The sequence below is a fragment of the Nematolebias whitei genome, chromosome 17 (genome assembly GCF_014905685.2).
Source record: "Nematolebias whitei isolate Nwh7 chromosome 17, NemWhi1, whole genome shotgun sequence".
NCBI classification, from domain to species: Eukaryota; Metazoa; Chordata; class Actinopteri; order Cyprinodontiformes; family Rivulidae; genus Nematolebias; species Nematolebias whitei.
The window spans coordinates 20,106,080-20,126,695 of NC_056514.1; the positions used below are offsets into that span (position 1 = coordinate 20,106,080).

General features: G+C 39.0%; 1 protein-coding gene across 1 annotated transcript in view; it reads right to left on the minus strand.

Annotated features, from left to right (window-relative positions):
- snx29 (sorting nexin 29) overlaps positions 1-20,616 on the minus strand; it is a 270,132-nt gene that overhangs the window by 75,251 nt on the left and 174,265 nt on the right. Inside the window, 3 exon segments of the mRNA XM_037691628.1 lie at positions 15,893-15,974; positions 16,226-16,281; positions 19,514-19,630. Coding sequence (XP_037547556.1) covers positions 15,893-15,974; positions 16,226-16,281; positions 19,514-19,630 — 255 coding nt within the window.

The following is a 20,616-nucleotide window of genomic DNA, read 5'->3' on the forward strand; positions in this document are numbered from 1 at the left end:
AAATATAAATTGAGAGTAACAACGGAAGGGGAACAGAAGGCTCTTTCAGAAGACAGTTCCGCGATATGGCTGCACAGCCCATTCCGTGTTTACGCTCCCTCTGGCAGTTCATAAGTCACCGATGGAGCAGTTCCCTTCCCTCGCTCACATGAGCTTTCAGAGTACTGTACAGCAAATAGTGCATAATCAAAAGAGGCGTGGAAAAAAAAAACCTCAACTGCTCTGACGTGTTGTTGCACTCAAGCTGCTGCTGAGAGCAACATGATTCGCCGAATAGCTATTGCTCCATATTACGTGGCACAGATCACATCCAGTCCATCCGGCAGTGACCACTTCAACCGCTGTGGTCATTTACTTGGTAGAATTTTCTTTTAAGGATTTTAAGTTTTGATATAACCCGACTCTTGTCATGGTTGTATCTACGTTCCCACATATTTTTTGCCAGTCTCTCCAAAAGCAACCAATCCTTTGCTGTGCCAGTAAAGTTTGTATTTCTTCCTCTGCACATAGAGCAAGGAACTTGCAGGTCTTGGAAAAAACACACACACACACCAAAAGTTCAAATCGAAAGGAGTTCAGTGTTTTACTTTTAAATCCCTTGGCCGCATGGTCGCCGAAAGTGTCAGTCAGCACCTCGTCATGTTATTCTAATCAGTTGGAGCTGCAAAGCCTGCCCACCTTTTCAGATGTTGACAGTTAGGGGCCTGTTACTACCTCGCTCAGAGGGAAAGAGGTGCTACAGAGTTAGGGTGTTTCAGTGCCCCAACACTGCCTCCATGTGTCTTTTGAATGGACCAAGGTGGGGAGAAGACATATCAGTCTTGCACTGAAGCATCTTGTGAATGAGCCTTTAGACAGAAGAGAAGGGAATCAAGATACTGACAAATTATGTTCTAGCTGCATAATCAAATTTATGAAGGCTAAAGAAGAGATCTTCATCCTCTCCATCAAAAGGACACCCCCATCCTAATCCTGTCTGTATCAGCTCAGTAGGAAGAGGAAGAGCATATTTCCCCCACATTTCCTGCTAAAACTTTGAAGTTCTTACTGGAAGCCAGCACACCACAGCAGGTATTTGGTTATAACTGCTGGGTATCTTTCAGGAGCTCACTTACATCCTTACTCAATTTATGTAAAAAAAAGAAGGTTGAAATATAAATAAAAAAACACCAATATGTAGATAGTGGATTATGCATAAACAAGCTGTAACCAGACAAAGCACCGCCTTCAGGAGGTGCTGACTTATTGAAAAAGCAGCAGTACCATTTCTTAAAAGGTGATTCAGGGATATACAGAGATTACTAAGGTAAAGCCTACTGGAAGATGTGCGTTCATGTGGCACAGTTGGCCTATGACAATTGTTCAACAATGATTCCTTGCTGCATTTTTTTTAGTTAGTCCAAAAAAAAAAAAAAAAAAAAAATAAAATAATATATATATATAAATATATATTATATTTAAAAATTAATCACGCAAATTATATATATATTTTTTTTTTATATATGTTATACAAGTATTTCACAAGATGCATCAGTCCAGGACTGAGATGCATTCTGGTCGTCTCCATATGTCTATTTGACTTATTTTATTACCAAGGGAATATCAATTATGACACATGAAGCAATTTTGTAGTTAGTTAAAAATAATGTTAAAGAGGATCACTAAAATGATTAAATTCATTATGTGTTAAAATTGATGAGGCAAACATTTGATACACATTTAATGTGTCACGCTCCACAACAATAGCAGCTGAGTTCTGCTCCATGCCTCTTTTGGTTCCGTACAGCCCACTTCATATCTGAAAACTTACATCCGTGTGGTAAGTGGACGGGCTCCATCTGTGATTTATGACTGGTCAGAGAGAGGAGAAAAATGGACTGGTCTGTGCAACTATTTCATGGAACTGTCTAATGAAAGCCTACAGTTTATACCTCAGCTTCCACAAAGCACCACTCCCAAGTTAACAGTGTTACTTTCAAGCATCATAGATGATTCAGTGTCTGAGTCTGAAGGGTCCGCAGGAAAGTTTCTCCAATGCCAGCTCCAGATACCATGGAGTATTCTCCAGATACCCCTCCAATCCCAGAACCTGATAATGAGGTGGTTTCCTGAACAGTCTCCTCTTCTGGTTCTTTTTGTTATGCTTGATCCCTCTTTCCCTCCACTCACCTGACTTACGTTGAATGTCAGGCGTCATCATGTTTTAACTCTTTAAATGGGACTTAAATCCTCATATGCACAGACTTTGGTTCCAAATTTACAACAAGGTAGTATCCATAAACCAGGTCATGCTGGCTTCAATTTCCAACATGAGAAGGCAAAGGCACTTGGTCTATAATACATAGTCTATGGAGATAACATTATGCCCTGCACCTGCAGACACATGTCTGTCAAGAGCAAAACATTTTTAGTGCCACTAAGAAACACACTGAATCCCAACATCTACTCTGAATCATTTTTGGAAAACAGATTTGACTGAAATGCCTAAAATGGAAACATAATGTAAATAATGCTCCTAGCTTAAGTAAAAAAAGTTAAAAAACAAAAACAATTGGACTTCTGTTATGAAGCTGAAGATGTTTTTCATCCCATCCGGGTGGCTTTATTAATCCAAAAATATATGGAGTGTGTGGAGTTACAAGCTTTATAAAACTGCATGAGAGGCCTCATTGTTTTTGTTTTTAACCTTTTTTTAAATAAAAAAAAAACTGATCGTGACCTGGATGACTGAGAATGTTCACCAGCACCTTGAAAAAGTTGATGAGGTACCAATGCTGCAGGCTGTGACAACAAAAGCAGGCTCTGCATCTTTCCAAGGGTATTAAATTTATGACTGATGGATGTACGACCAAGAAAACAATTATCATTATCATATTTGTAAAACATTCATCATTACCATCATTATAATAGCTATCTGCTTCTGTCATTAGCCAACTTATCACAACCATAATCTGCACATGCACATAACTTACAGTATATGCATGACAATGCACAGACTCTTTCAGTATTGCATTGCTACACCAGCACACAGCTACAATCACACACTAAAAGTTCACTTAATACATATGGATGGATCATTGCATCTGCATAGCTAAAGCAGCCCAGTACCAGGCGCTTTAAGCCTCTGGCTAATCAGAGCAACTCACACTGAAGGGGCCTAGAAGGAAAGCTTACCGCCTCAGCAGCTGCAAGTCGCCCAAGTTAACCCAGCCATATCCAGTGACTGACACAGAAATTAAAGGTGCTAACTCATTTAACATGTGACATTTCTTTGGGGATGACAGTCCACTGTAGGCCCAGGTGCACACATCTGAAAGAAGTGTCAACGACGACATCTCAATTATTCATCAAGTAACTGATTGATGTTGTTTCATATGTTGCATATTCAAGTCTTTGGGTGGCACAGGGGGGCAGCATAGATGGTTTATGTAACTGCTAGTAATTGGGGCCCTTTATTTTTCTCCAGAGTACAGTTAAAGGTACTGTGTTATGCATGAACAGAACAGATTATATAAATGTACTACTAAAAAATTGCAGCGAACGTGTGCTCACATCGTTTACCAGCAGCATCTTTTACATAGGCTGAAATTTCATGGAGGTGAAATTAAAAAGTGTGAAGGAGAGAGAAAGAGTAATTGGAAGGTCGAAGTTGTAGTAGACAGGACTCTATGTCATTAGAAAAAAGCCTGTAAAGTAATTTGCAATCAATTAACTTTGGGCTGAAATTATAAACTCAGCATATTGTCAATTAAAGAAAACTAAACGTGAAATATATTGGAGTACTGGATGTGTACTTGGTTTTGTTATGTTTTTAGATAATTTTCTGGCATAATCATCTATCTTCTCAAGACTGGTACTCCTTACGGGGACCAAAGTCTAATGGGGTATAGTGTACAGTGGAATCTCATTTTAGGGTTGGGGCTAATTTTAGGGATAAACTGGGAATTGAGTTTAAATTAGAATTAGAGTGAGGAATGAACTGAAAATAGTTAAGGTTAGGGTTGAATTCATATGTAGTCTAAAAAATGAATGGAAACCACTTAATTGTTTTATTAAGAATACAAATACAAACTTGTATGTGTGACAAAAATATATTTTATTTTAAAATAAATAAGCTATAACTGTTTTCATTGTTGTTATTGTAACTAAATCCTTACTGTCAAGATCCCAAGCATTTCATTAAAACAAAAATTTCTGAGATTTCCCTGAGTTTTCCTTGGGTAAATCATGAATATCCAGGAGATATTTCAGTCACACGAAACACTCAAAACTTAGCATCTTAGGTGGCGGGCAAATAATTTAATGTATAGTGAGCGATAACGTGCATATAGGAATCATTCCTTATAATTAACTATATTGCACAACATAAGATACTAAACCAGCAACTAGGGAGCACAAGCCAGTGTATCTCTTGTGCCGGTCCCAAGCCTGGGTAAATGGTGAGGGTTGTGTCAGGAATGGCATCCGACATAAAACGTATTTGCCAAAACTATAATGCGAGCTGTGTGCGCGTGGTCATCTAAGCAACACCATATCGGATCAGTCGAGGACCAGGTTAACAACGACCGCCACCGGTGCTGTTAACAAACAAGGTGCCAGCCGAAATTGTGCTACTGTTAGTTGAAGACCATGAGGAGGGAAACGTGTCAGAAGACAGAGGGAGAAGAGGAAAGTCAAGAATATAGGGCTGAGAATGGCTACTCTAAATGTGGGGACAATGACAGGAAAAGGTAGAGAACTGGCTGACATGATGCAGAAAAGCAAGGTAGATGTTTTATGTGACCAAGAGATGAAGTGGAAGGGCAGCAAGGCTTGCAGAATTGGAGCAAAGTTTAAACAGTTTCAACATGGTGTGGATAGAAAGAGAAATGGAGTAGGGATGGTCCTGAAGGAGGAGTTGGCAAAGAATGTAGTAGAGGTGAAATGAGTATCAGATAGGGTGATGTGTCTGAAGGTAGAAGGAGAAGGTCTGATGCTAAATGTTGTCAGTGGTTATGCTCCGCAGGTTGGATGTGATGTGGAGGAGAAAGATACATTTTGGAAGGATCTGGATGAAGTGGTAAGAGTATTCCATGGGATGAAAGAGTGGTGATCGGAACAGACCTGAACGGACATGTTGGTGAAGGAAACAGAGGAGATGAGGAAGTGATGGGTAAGTTTGGTGTCAAGGAAAGAAACCAGGAAGGACAGGTGGTGGTGGATTTTGCCAAGAGAATGGTAAATGGTAAATGGACTGTACTTATATAGCACTTTTCTGTCTTATCAAAATACTCAAAGCGCTTTACACTACGATCTGTGCCCTCATTTACCCATTCATACAGCACTCTACTATATCTATACAAAGACTAATCAGTGCTTTATCATTCATACACCGATGGGACACAAATCGGAAGCAATGAGGGGTTCAATATCTTGCCCAAGGACACTTTGGCACCCAACTCTTGCATTGGAAGACAACTGCTCTAACCACTCAGCCACAGCCACCCTGTGTAATGGCTGTAATCAACACTTGTTTCCAAAAGAGGGAGGAACATAGAGTGATCTATAAGAGTGGAGGAAGGAGTTTGCAGGTAGTCTACATTCTGTGTAGAAAAGGAAACCTGAGGGAGATTGGGGACTGTAAGGTTGTGGCAGGGGAGAATGTGGTTAGACAGCATTGGATGCTTGTGTGTAGAATGACTGCTGTTGTGAAGAAGAGAAAAAGAGTAAAATCAGAGAAGAAGACCAAATGGTGAAAGCTGAAGGAGTAAGAATGTTGCGAGAAATTCAGAGAGGAGCTGTTAAAGGCTCTGGGTGGTAAGAAAGAGCTTCCAAATGACTGAGCTACTACAGCAAAAGTAATCAGAAAAACAGGTAGGAAGGTACTTGGTGTGTCATCTGAACAGGGAATAGAGTATAAGGAAATCTGGTGGTGGAATAGTGAAGTGCAGGAAGCTATCCAGAGAAAGAGGTTAGCAAAGAAGAAATATGACAGTGAAAGGACTGAAGAGAGGAAACAGAAATTTAAGGAGATGAAATGTAGAGCAAAGAGGAAGGTAGCAAAGGCAAAGCAGAAGGCATATGATGGGTTGGATGGGAGGCTGGACACTAAAAGGGGTAAGAAGGGCGTGTACTGATTGGCAAGACAGAGAGATAAGGCTGGAAAGGATGTGCAACAGGCTAGGCTTGTTAAAGATAGGAATGGTAATGTTCTAACAAGTGAGGAGAGTGTGATGGGAAAATGAAAGGAGTAATTTCAGGAGCTAATGAATGAAGAGAATGAAAGAGAAAGAAGAGTAGAGGCCATAAAAAGTGCGGATCAGGAAATGGGAAAGATTAGTGAGGGTGAAATCCAGAAAGCTCTCAAAAGAATGAAGAAGGTGAAGGCAGTAAGAACCTGATGCCAAGGGAGGAGGTGTGGTGTTGCATGAGGAAATCTGGAGTGGTAGAGAATCATGGAAGAGGATTTTCATTCAACCTTTATTTAGACAGGTAAATCCCATTGAGCCTCAAGGACTCATTTACAAGAGAGACCTGATTTCAACAAAGAATGATGACAACAATGGACAACAGCGACAACAACAAACTGTCAAAAAAAGTCATACAGATTTTTATTTTTTTTTTTACAAGTAGGATGGCTAAAAAAAGAAAAGCAACATTAAAAAAGCCAGATTCTAAGGAGAATGTAGAAAACTAAAAACAGGAACATGTCTGCATTGGTCCCTGCCAGGAGTCCAAAAGATTCTTAAAGCCACTTAGAGAGGTCAAGGTCGAGAGATTCAGGTCTTTTTGTAAGATATTCCAGGAAACAGGAGCGGAGTAGGAGAAGACCCTTTTGCCTAGTTCAGTTCTCACTGAGGGAACACTGCAGGTAATAATGTCCTGAGAGTGCACGCTGTAGCTGCACTCAAGCAGAGACATGTAGGAGGAGATGTATGAAGGCAGCAGACCAAGAATTGATTTAAAAATGAAAATGTACCAGTGAGAGAGTCTGCGTGAAGTTGATGATGTCCAGTTAACCAGTGAATACAGGGTGCAGTGGTGGGTACGATAATCACAGCCAGTTATGAATCTTAGTGCACCATGATAGACAACATCTGCAGGGTTCATGTAGGAGCGTTCATGTAAATAATGTCACTGTAATCAATGGAGGGAAGGAAGGTCACATAATGATGACATAAGGATGACTTGGTCTGGTGACCCCTGAAGAGGGAAAGGCCAAAAGAAGAAGAACTACAACATCACATACTAAAAGGTCACCATAGCCTATCTGTAAGGATACATGCACTGCAGAATGTACACTGTAGAAGCAGAACATGGACTCATGATACTAAAATACTAGCATTAATACGTTTTCTTCTTTCATTTATTCCCTTGTCAGAGGTCGCCACAGCGAGTCATCCTCCTCCATCTCACTCTGTCCTCTGCATCCTCAGTCTTCACCCCAACTACCTTCATTTCCCCTCAAACTCCATCCATATATCTCATCTTCAAAATCTCAGAAAAATAAAATGTTAATTAGCAGATCAGTGTTCAAATTCCTTGAGTTTTCCATGATTTTATTTATTTATTTGGTCATGTATGTTTTTATTAAATTCCCTGAATTTTCCCTGTCTGGAAAATTGGAAAATGTTTAAGTTGTTTTCCAGATTTTCCAGGAATTACAAAGTTGCAGGAAACCCTGACTGTATTCTCACAGTTCATTTTATTTAAATTTGAATTATTTTCTCCAGTTGTTTTATTTACCAGTTGTATTTGCTTGTTTTATTTGTAGGTGGTCTTGAGGGTTTAAAAAAAACCCATCCAAAAATAAAATTAATTATTAACATTATTATTACAAAAGTGAGAACCAAATAGGACAGGGCTATTTAACAAAACTGCTCAGGGGGCCGCAGTTTCTGAAAGCCAACAGCTCGAGGGCCAGACATCCAGCGATTAAAATCATAAACCAAAGTTTACAATGATCTGTTACCTTTTAAATTTGTTTATTTTATTGCACTGACTCATAAATGCAATAAATATAACCTAAAACCCAGAACCAAAAAATAATAATATTTTAATGAAGTGGGCTGGATGCGGACCGCCAGTTGAATACCCCTGATATAAGAGGTATGGCATGTAACACTGACATGAAGCATTATGCAATAAATGTCTCAGATGTTTCCCATTCTAAATCACGTGGACAGCTGGCTGGTCTGTTATCATCACACTACTGAGATGTAATTCTTTACAAATATTGACAATATCAATTCTGACAAAATCTCTCTTGACAGCTCAGTAGGATAACAGCAGTAGGTTAGCTTCAACCCCCATGTTGCATTACTCCTTATATAAATCACAATGAAGCAAGAAGGCTATTTAAACCTGCTTTGAACGATGCTACTGATTCCATACAAGGCATGCCAGGTTTTAAAAGAGCTTATTTTCACTTTTTAACAAATGCTCTTTACAACACATTGTGGGTCTGATATGCACAGAAAATAATGAGAAACTTTAGCACACTTTGTTCATTGACTAAAGGCAAATGATGTTTTCTTTCTTAATAGCTTCTGGGTTTTTTTTTTTTTGGTATTGGTAAGGGAGACAATGATTTGCCTCGACTGGTATAATTTTCCCATTATGAGTTGAAAAAGGACAAGAGGCACAAAAAAGAATGAAGTGACAGAGGGACAATAGCCCAGAGGCGCAATGTGCTACAAAAATCCAAACCCAACATTTAATGGGGAAAAAATGCATCAATCTTTTCCTCCATTGCTGTCTGTCTCCCATTATCCATCCACAGGCCTTACCGCACTTTGGATGGAAGTCATTTCAGAGAGTTTGAAGAATAAAAATTCCTTTGAGAGAAAAAATCCCCACAAGGACAGAAAGTAGAGTACAAGTAGTCTTATACCTTCTGTAGTGCCATAAAATTTGGCAGGACAAAAGAGAGACAAAAAAGGAATACAGCAGGGGAGGAAAACAGATAGAACAGAGGGACATTTAGGGTCACAGAATGTAAGATGCAGGTTAGATCAGGCTTTCAATCTCTTTGTTTGAAAGTAGCAGCAACCCAGAGCTGTTAGTGTGATTTTTTCCCCAACCACAAGGTTGTTGTGACCTAACTTGGGCTTTTACCTCAAAAATCCCACACTTTCTCAAAGGCTCCCCAAGCTTTCCCAGGCTTCAACTATGCCTCATTGCTCTCATCACTGGTTCAATTGGGCATGCATATGAATGTGTGCACGTCTTTGGGAAAAGAAAGTATTCACATGAGGGGATTTTTAAGAGACCCCTGCCCCTCTCTTCATGATACACTCAGGTCTTTAAGAATGTTGGCTCAGTGTTCAGTCATCACAGAAACCTCACCTTAACAACAGTGACTCCAGTAACCTTGGCCATCCATTAGCTTGTGTAAGAACAAAAGCTGTTTCCACAGGGAGCCATTAGGCGAATATAGCTCTGAGAAGTGGAAGTATCCAATACACCAGATGGGCTGTGCTTTATACTAGCTCCAGGGTTGGACATTAGTCTCTGAGAGATAGTTACTGAGAAGAAGAAATCAGGCTATCCCAGCACAACACATGGAAAATGCTCATCATATATGCCAGAGTCCATCCACAAATCCCAAATGCAGGTTGACACAGATTACTGTTATATTCCACATGGATGACTGTATCCACCATTATGCATCTTATACTTTTAACTAATGTCATATTTACTGCCTTCTGGCAAAAGGGAAAAGACACTGTTTTTCCCAAAACTGTGTGTTTGTGTGTGTGTTCATTAGTCTGATTAACTTCTAGAGCAAATCCCATTTAAGATGGCTGCCCCAGCCAACTGACCTTAGCAAACACATAAATGGCTATAATTTAACTATATTTACTGAAACTGACATAAAATTTGATATGGTAATGGCATCATCACCAACATATGCTTCAAGAGTTGCACATTGTGCAAGAGCTTGGTTTTTGACATTACCTCTTGGTGTCATCTTGTTTGTCTGTTAGCAAAATATCCACAGAGCAAATTTTGATGAAATTTTCATAAAGTAATAAGTCTATGTACATCTACAACTGCCTTATTTTTGAAGTCACCCCACTTCAAGATGGCCTCCACAGCTAATCATCATTAGCAAACATAAACATTACTAATATTGAACTAAAATTTGGTGTGCTATAAGCTGAGACATCCATTTCCATTCAGATTATATATATTTTCCCACTTTACAACAAACATTATCTCATGGCACTGTACAAAAAAAAATCACATAAAACGCTAATTAGCTAAACTTCTCTATCTAAGAAAGCCAACAGATTGCATTAGTTTTCTTTTTGTTGCACCCTGAGAAACCTCCAGCAGAACGAGACTCAGGAGGAGATACCATCTTCCTTGATTAGCTAAAGAGTACAGGAAAAAATATACAAACTGACAGGCAAAATGCTACTCATTGAACAACATTTTAGAATAAAACTATAGCATTAACAAATTATTTTTATTATGTCCTGGATGATTAAAAGCTACACCAGCATTTGACATTAACTGTTATTCAACAGGTCTGTCTGTTAGCAAAATATTTCATTAATCTTTGGACAAAAAATTGAAACTCTGAAAGTAATCATTGAATGTAAATCTACAACATTTTAAGTTCTGATTCAACTCAATTTAAGATGGCCACCACAAATAACTGACAAACAAACACAAAAAACAATTACATTTACAAAAACTGAGATAAAAGTTTGATTTGGTTCAAGGTTCTTTATCGTCATTCGCATCACAAGTGGTAGATGAAGTTGTGTACCCAAGGTCCCAGTTACACCCAAAAATAACACACAAAAAAGTATAAAAAGAAACAGTATACAAGGATCTAAGTTACACGCTAAACACTAATAATGCTAAATAATACAGTATTTTAAGCAGCAGATTGGTAATAGCAAACATCAACAAATACTCTGATAACTATCAAATCTGGCGATATTGCATGAGATTGCACACGTTATTTTAAAGATTTGACTGAAATGGTTAACTCATAAGATGATGGTCTTAAAGTCTTGGATGAAAGGTCCTGGTAAGATGCATTCCTTTAATACTGTTAGGTTTCAATTGGAGTAAAGAATTATTTGAAGTAAAAAACGAGAAAACACAATGAAACTTTAAGGTGGATGAAGTAAAAGGGTTCAGTCATTATCAGATGGTGTATTTTTTGTAAGAGCCTCAAACAATGTGCAGATGGCAACATATTAGCTGCTTTGCTATTGATAAATGCGACTCCACTTGGCTCTCGTCTAATCGGTTCTTCTCAGGTGTAGCTGATTTGCCACTGTGATTTGTTTCCCCACTCTTGGGGCAGGATTGTCAATGCAAAGTGGGCAAGCGTTGTAAGAGTAGTCTGACTTGAATTTTTTTAGCTTATCCCAGCACTGCTTAAAGGTCCGGGTGTAGTCATGCTGCGCAGTCATCTCTGATAACTCGCGGTAAATTTGCTTGTTTCTTGCAGCGCCATCCAGCTTGCGTCGAATCCCCTAATCCCTAATCTGTCTTTCAAGACAGAAAGGTCTGGACCTTGTCATTGGTCCATGGTACTATTTTTGGAGCTTCCATACTGAACTAGAAACTAGAAAACTATAAAGCTTGAAAAAACAAAATTACTGTGTGGGTCATCCAGCGATGTAGCTCTGTTGGCCAATCAATGGCTGCTGTCTGCTTATGTCAAAATCATCACCTCAAAGAAGTTCACTTGGAACCATGATTAAGGCAGTCCCATAAACCGGGCTGAGTGGGGGTGGCTACCGGCATTAGGAAGGCTCTTAACTGGTGCATTGTGGAGTACAACCGATGAGTATTGAGACAGTGGCAAATAGCCAATAGTGTAACATCAGTCTGCAAGCAGTTTTTTTTTGTTCCAAACAGACAAATTTTTTATTTTTTTTAAATAATAACAGAACCAGAATAACAAAGTCCATGCTCAATAATCCAGGTATAAAATCCAACATTTTTCAGTCAGGTCATCTGGACAGTTTCTTTTTTTTGTGCTGAAACGTTTCGCCTTCAATCCAGAAGGCTTCATCAGTCAAGGAAACACACAACAAAACTGATTCTTCCCCCAACAGCTTACTCCAAAGTGGAACAAACCAGTTCTGCTTGTGATAAGATGGTCTCTTTGGTACGCCCCCTCCTCCATTGCCGGCCCTCTTCCTTGTTGACAGTCTTGTCAAACTGGTTGAAAACAACAAAGTCCATGCTCAATAATCCAGGTATACAATCCAACATTTTTCAGTCAGGTCCACCAGAATAAGCATTGTCACTTTTTCAAAAGCAAGTTGTCCAAATCATACTTGATTTTATTGACTTATGTGTTTTTATTGAGTTGTGTTTTTATTGAATTGTGTGATTTTATTAATAAGTGTTTTATATTTTTGTATTTTATTATGGGGTTCACATGATTTTATTGGTTGTAGTGTATTTAATTGTGGAAGAAGCTTTGTTAGAGCACGATGTCCAAGACAAATTTCCCCTCTGCGGCAATTAAGTATACATTATCAACATCATCATCAAAAAATATTAATTAGATCTCATCACATTTTAAAAGATACTCAGATGTATTTAACAGTTTTAGTGTTGAATGAAGCCAGGCATATGTTCAAAAGGCCTGCAAGCTGTAAAAAGTAGGAATTATAGCAATCCATTTCATTTGCTGTAACTGTACTTCCATCCTGTCAGGAGGAAAGAAGACAGTTTCACCCAAAAGACTAGAGACAGCTCTGAGCTCGACTCCTGAGTTGTGAATTTGCATCTACTATGCATAAGTTAAGCTGAGCTGAGCTTGATTGTCAGCCTGACCATCAGTTATTCAGTTATAGCTGAGGATATGCCTCCTGTCTCTCCGTGTCCCATATAGTTTTCACTGACAGGAGTTACAGCCGTCCATCTCTTTTTCAGAGCAGATAATAATGTGTGTGTGTGTGCGTTCATGTCTACCTGTATGTACAGCATGCAATAAACATGTCTGCACCACTGGATGCATGTGTGTTTACACGTGTGATTCATGATGTCTATTTAAGTGTATGTGGCCTGTTTGTCTGTCTCATGAGGTTGGACCAAAAGATTCAATGTCTGAAATTGTCTGGTGGTGTGTTTCATGGGAGAATCAGGAGAGCTGAGGTGCAAGACTTGTTAACGTGACAGACACAGGAAAACACTCACCAAGGGAATGGGCTGTTGTCGCATACTTTGCTCAGTAGCTTGACAGATGAGGAGAGAAGCAACACTGGTTTGATAAAATGTTTTTGAGTCCAGTTCTCAAGAAATCTAACTCAGATAAATGCCTGGCAAAGATCTCAGGAGCCACCATTTTATATAAGTGGCCTTATCCTTTGTGTGAATGGCCTGAGCCCTGATGAGATGACTTATTTTCAAACTGAGGTGTCACTGACTGCAGTGTGAAAGGCACTCATGATTTTGAGACAGATTCATATCTAGAAAAGTTCAGCAGAGGTACAAGTCACTGACAGGAGGAACACAGCTATGCTGGCAGAGTGACAACAGCAGTCATGTTTGTAACAAGCGTACAAAATTATATTTTAAATAGAAAAATCCGAGACGATTTATTGAGTTGAACAGTCAAACCTATAAACTTGTAGTTTGTTTGAACACTTTTTAAAATATAAAAAAAATAAAATTGTTTTGCAATGGTTGATGAGTCCTGGTCAACAGGATGAGTCAACAGGACTCATCTGGTTAAATAAAGGTTAAATAAATAAATCAAATAATAAAAAAAAGAATTGCAAGGGATTCCAATAAATTGCAGACAAAATCTGCATGTCAGAAGGCATATTAGGCTATCAAACGGACTTCACTTTACTAAATTCCTACAGCCAACAAATGGAGTGTGTTGTAATGACAAACCCTGGGTTCATCTTGACTGATATTATCATTGCAAGATAAAAACAAATATTGCCACTATGTTTTTCTAATATCTTGCAGCCCCATTTTTAGCTGGTTTCCCTGACAATATTTTGTTGGATTTAGAATATTTGAGCAAATTAAAAATTTAATTGAAGCAATAGCTTTTAAATAAGGCAACAACAACAAAAATAACAGAAAAAAAAACAACAGAATATACAAGAAAAGTCAAGTAACTAAAAGTGTGATAAAACACAACAACCTTTTACAAATTTGAGAAATGTGCTGTCACAGAATTCTAGATTTTCTCATCCTTTCTAAATAATTATTTTGTGTTTGTTAAATAAATGAGTTCAGAACTCATTCTGGAAAAATTTGCTGTTGTCATTCAACCCTTATATGTTTTAAATTCATATTCGGAAGGCAACAAGGTCTGGTTTTTAGATAGTGTTCATGTCAGTACAGTTGTAGGTTCAAAACAACTTTGAGAAACAAAATAGTTTGAAAATAATTTATCTTTTTTTGGCTGAGCTCAGACGCACGCTCTAAAAATATTCTACCTTTACTTTACTCACACAATCAAAATAAATTATTAAATCACTTAAAGAACACTAAATGAATGCAGGAATTGAATGAACATGTTAAAACTTTCAATGAATGATTTGTCTGAGATAAAAGTCAGAAAAATGTTAGAATCCTTATCTAGATTTATATATATGTTAATATATGTATTGATAGCAGATGGTTATAGCTATAATGAAGTTTTGTGCTATCAGAAGTTAAGGTTCTACTCAAGGAGGTGTTGGAAAGGTAATTAATTACACACAGACAGATGATTGAATTTTGGTGTTGGTACCATATATTAAGTGATTTAAATAATGAACAAAACAAAATACACAAAACCAATAATCCCAATATTTACAATCTGCAGACAAGTTTGGTTAATTTATGATACAGTGCACTTTTAATTTTCAGCTAGTTTAGCAGATCACAATACAAATCCAAACAAACAAGAACCAGTTGTGTAACGGTTATAGTCCAGAAATTGAATGTCCATATAACAAGAACAGTCCAGGAAGATAGTTGTATTCCATAAATTGAAGATGAGGTAAGTACGGTAGGTATGAATGAGAATGGAGTGGAGGGAAGATAAACAAAGGGCTCAGCAGCCTCCTACCAGACCCGCAAGGCCCAATGCTGAAGTCTGGTGAAGGTTTCTTTCGCTCCAGGTTAGTAGCTCACCATCAGTTGACCCAACAGGGTGTACCTGGCCAATTCCATGCTATATCCCAACATTTCATGATACCAGACGGCCTCCAAAAACAGCAGTAGTTGCCACTCCAAACACACAGTCTCATGCATTTAAGTTAAAAGTGCATTTACTATGCAACTTTGGGCAAATAAACAGTCATTAGAGACAGACCAAACAGCTTCTCCAGCAGCTTCTCCTTCTCACACTCTTGATTAACCTAAAGCCACAGCAGCTGGTAACATAACATCTTCACTGTCACATGACAAGGGTGCGTTCAAGTAACCGAGAGAGTGGGAAAATACAGTTGTTTGTTTGTTTGGTTTTTTTAAATCTGGGTTACACTTAACTGGACAGAGATAAACCCACGGTGATAAAATTCTGACACGTCAGTGCATAGTGACAAACCAGTAGATCAACATTGCCCAGTTGGTCAACCAAAATACATTAATTTGGCAGAGTCAAGAGGATACAAATCTCTGAGCACAACAATGCTATTGAGCACTGGTGATGGGCTTTTCATGAGAAAATAAAACTCTTAAAACTTTACTTGTTTCATCACTATTTGCCTTAATGAATGTTTGACTTTTCATACTGTATCTTTAATGCTCTTTTTACTTTATAAAGAACATTATCTCACTTTATGCTCAAAATGGATTTGTCCTCTGGTCAGTGCTTTTCATTATGGATAAAAATCTGCTAAATATATGAGGTATCAGAGTCAGATCAGCTGAAATGACTGTTTTCGCCTGGTAAACAAAGAAAATGGCTCACTGGGTGTACCTGATAGACGTGGTAGGCGTTTGCAGCTCTGCCCTGCAGGAACACAGAGGGGATCCACACGTTGATGAGAGCACGATGAGCTCTGAGTGACACAAACAACAAACGTCCTTACTGCCATCGTCATTATCACCCCCATTATCATTATCACCGGCAGCAGAAACATCAACAGTGTGTCAGCACTACGCTTGGACTGCAGGCAGCAGATTAACATTTCGCTCCTGTTGAACTCCTCTAAATTCACTTATTTGATCATAAGCTCACAGATGGAGGGAGGGGTATTTTTCAGCTTTTCTAAAACACTAATGGAAAAAAGTAAAGGAGAAATATCCTTACGTCTCAAAATCTGATAGGCTGGGATCATCTGATGTCTGGCTTAAATCACCTGGAACCTGGAAGAAACACAGGAGAGGCCATTAAAAAAAGACATTTCTTTTGCATCTTGTACCATACATACTCACACTCAAGTGTGAATGCAAGTTGTGTATGTGACACTTCTATTTTTCATGAGTTATGTACTGTTCAGTATCAATATTTCCTTATCAACTATCACAGAGTGGTATGGAAACTGCACCAGTCAGAGCTGGAAAGCACTACAGCCTTTTTTTTCCCCTCAGATTCTTTGGTATGAGGCGGACACATTCTCTTCCCTCTCCTGTTCTCCTCCTGCTCTTTTGCTCTTTGTCTGTGTATCAGAGCTCCTATTTTAGACATCTTCCCAAACAAAAACTACTGTTATGGATCTGATCAGCTGGACTTTCAACGCAATCAACAAAATCTTTTCAACAAAGCGACAGGATCCTGGAGAACCCTCATGTCTCTCGGAGAATCTTAGGAGAACGCCAAAGACATATTCAATTGGATTTATAATAGCAGGTTTCCTGCTTTTTGGAATCGACTGGTTCCTGGTCTATCAACATACAAGAAGACTTCTGCAGCTAATTTGGCCCTCATCAGGCTGCCTGCTTGTGAAGGTTTGGTTCGTGTTTTGAGGACTCAAAATCAGCTGATTTATTAGCTAAACTGTAAGATGGAAGTGATTTGTGAGAATCGCAGGTCACCTGCGGCTTTGGGACTCGCTAGCATGTTGGAAACGACCTTGGAGGGCCTCGTAAACATGGACCAGTAGAATACACCCTAATCTGGCCATATTGAATCTTGAAAGTACCAGTAGGACTCACGGCTGACGGGAAAAAAAATTATCTGCCTGAAAAAAATCAACAATTGTGAGTTATTTGAATCTGACTTCCTGGTTGGCCTCAAAAACAGGCTGACATAACACTTTCTCCTGGAAAATCTGTAAACTAAGGAAAGCATTGTTTATCGCAACCCCCCCCCCCCCCCCAACACACACACAAACTTGTGTGAAGGATTATTAGAACTGTGCCAGCTGACCATCATCTTATCATGACTATGGTCTATCTGGAAGTGCTTCATGAACTGCTTTGCCATCTAATGCATATGTAACATGTTCATAAATGTGCTTGCTGGCAGAGTTTTTTTGGTGTCTTAAATCGTGTCCTGTTAGGACAAGATGTGAAGAGATCTTTTTAGTAATGCCACTATCCTCTCCTTATGGCTTTGTCCCTTTTTCTATCTAAAAAATGTATTCTGAAAAGGATAAGAGACCGCGCTATCATAGTAGCAGCTACGTGCACTCCGCCCATCTTTCGGACGACTGTACGAACATATCCTCGCTGTATCTCGATACAATGATAATAAAGCTTATTCTGATTCAGATGGCGGTGCAAACCAGGGCTGGAGTGGGACTTATTTTCAACCCTGGCGTTTCATGCCTCAGACTAGCCCACTGTAGATCACGACCTATCAATTTAAAATCATAATTATAACCTTACATCGGGGGGGATTCTAGAATAGGCACTTTTAGCGGGGCTTAGCCCTCAGTGATGATAATGGCTCACGGCTTAAATTGCCTTCTAGCTTTTTAGGTGTGTCAGTTTATAGAATTTCAGTCTCCCAGAGGACTCATAGAACCAGAGATAGATGTTGGCCTTTTGGATAAGAAACAGCTTCTCTATGGCTGTGAACAATAGACGAACATTTGTTTATCTTCTCATTTCTGTCGGATTCTTAGCCATCCCAAAAAAGCTATTTAAACCTGTGCTAAAACAGTCATCTCACACCCCTGCAGTATACTCTTCTGCCTTTGTGCTTTGATCAAACCCTCCAAGACATGCACACACATACAAGCTCACTAAGTAAGATGGGAAAAGGGTGAAAAGTGAGCTACAGAGGCAGGAAAGTGAGGAGGGTTTGGTCAACAGCAGCAGCTCTTAGAAGTTAAAAGCCTAAAGAAAACAAGAAGCCAGAGATGGACAAAAACACAGAGCAAACTGTCCAGCAGAACAGGACTGAAGCTGAAGGACAAGAGGTCCTATCTTCAGCCTGAAGCTTCCTTTGATGCAGTTGTCTCAACTCACACTGTGGACAATATGTATGCTTGTTTTTGCGTGCATGTCCAGCCTCCTGCTAACTCGCTTTCTATGGCATAACAAGATGCCGGCACATTTTGTTTGTGTGCGTGTTATTATATTGTAGAGAATATAATCAAAACTACTGAGATAAAGATGTTTGTCTGAAATGCAATTTTGAGAAACTTGACGGTTGAGATTAGCATTGATTAACAAATATCCAAAGAGCCTGAAATCAAAGCAATTAAAACAGTGAAGAAAAATGTATCTATAAGAAATTGAGGGCTTTCAGTGGGTGGAAGACATCTTAAAGAAAAATGCAGTTAGCTAATATAGACAGCCTGAGCTAGAGCTCTGATCTGGTATATCTACTATTGTCCCAACTGGGCCAATTCTCATGGAACTGATACAATTAGGGAGTCCTTCATGCAGTTAGAAGGGCCCATTGGTTTATATTTTGTAGAATCAAATCTATAATACAGTAAAACAAACTTTAGAGATTACTGAATCATCTTGCATTGCAAGAAACATGACAACAACAGAGGTCAAGCAAGGTCCAGGAGAGAAACCTAGACAACTCCACAGTGACATTCTGGCTGCTCCTGAGAGATCCCAAGGTATTCCAAGGACAGAGAGGATACCTAATCTCTCCAGCAAGTTTTCTCCCTAGGGTTTGTCAACCCAGTTAAATGTAACAGGAAAATCTCCAGAGGGAGGCATTTAAAATAAATTTTAATTAAAAGTCCATGCCACCTCTGCTGATCACTAGCTCTGCCCTTCCATCAGTGGGCCAATGGTGGCCTTGGCCACCAGAGATTAATCTTCAGCCACCCCAATCATTTGAGGAAACTATATTTTAAGTAATATACAAAGTACAAAGCATATTTTCTTCAAATGATTGGTATGGCAGGTTTACAACTGTGATGGCCATCTTGTATTTTGATGGGCAAACCAATTTTAAAAAAGGAACTTTTCTTAAGCCTAGATGCGTAAATGCACAAACATATATGGTGGTGGCCATCTCAGATTTTGACCTGGCAACCCAAGTTTTGAAAAGAAACTTTCAACGACATGTCAAGAAAAATACAATGCATGAAACGTATGTCTAGACAGAGATGATAATTCAAGAAATGAGATCGAATTTGCAGCTATATCAGATGAAAATAGTGTGCTTGCGTGTGCAATCACTCACCGGTCCTCTTAGGTCAATGAGTTCCTGTCTCATCTGAACAATGAGGTGGTCTTTGGCCATAAGGGAACGGTACAGGCGCTCATTAAACTCTATCAACTCACCGTGCATCTCAGCCACCTGCAGCACACACAGAGAGGAACAAGGAAAACACAAAAGCACAGTTAAATTAATCTCACTGTGAGCCACTCATGTGAGACACAATAAAATAAAATATACGAGGACGTAATACAACCGTGTAATCCCAATACAAAGTGTAAAACTATTAAAAAACACAATCTTGAAAAGATTACTATACAGTAGGTGAGACATAACAGAAGATGACAGCAGGACAGGCTCTGGAGAAACAGAAATGGGTAAAATGGAGTGAAAGGAGGAATTAATCAATGTATTCAAAATGTTTCCAGCCTGTAACTCAGTTGTTGTCAGCTCTAACAAACATTGATGTGCCGCTAATCTCATAGGTGTGGGTTCACGTGTTCATACAAACATGACAGAGGGAATCTGCATGTGTGTATATCCCTGTGCATGTTTTACCCCTGTTCCGATGTCTACCTAACCAGGCTGGACAGCGTGGAGCTGATAGCTGTGACACATCTTGCTTGGAGAACACCTGCTGTCACAGCCGCTTCAGCACAACGTCACTGGAAACTGACAGGTGAGCTGAGTTCCACTGGTGCTCCACCAGCAGCCATCGTACATTCATGTATTCACATTCACATTTGGGAGCCAACGTATTAACATAAGGAGGGATTTTGTGTAAAAACAAGAACATTTCTGAAACAGTTTTAAAGGGAGCCGATGCAGCAACTACTTGAAACTTCAACAATAATGATTGGGGACTTAATTGTTTGTGTAAGTACTTAATATGACAAAAATGCTGAAGTTTTGATGCATGAAGGGTAAAAGAATAAGGTCAAACGAAATCTTTGAGCTGCTGCTGGTAGCTCATTAGAATCACCATGGTAACCAGACACCTCTGTCTTTCACTCCCTGACAGATCTCTTAATAAGACAGGCAAAGCTGGGGAGATTTAAAAGAAAACATGGCTCCTATAGCAGTGAAAGACACACTAGGTGAACTTTTTTTTTTTTTTAATAAAAGCC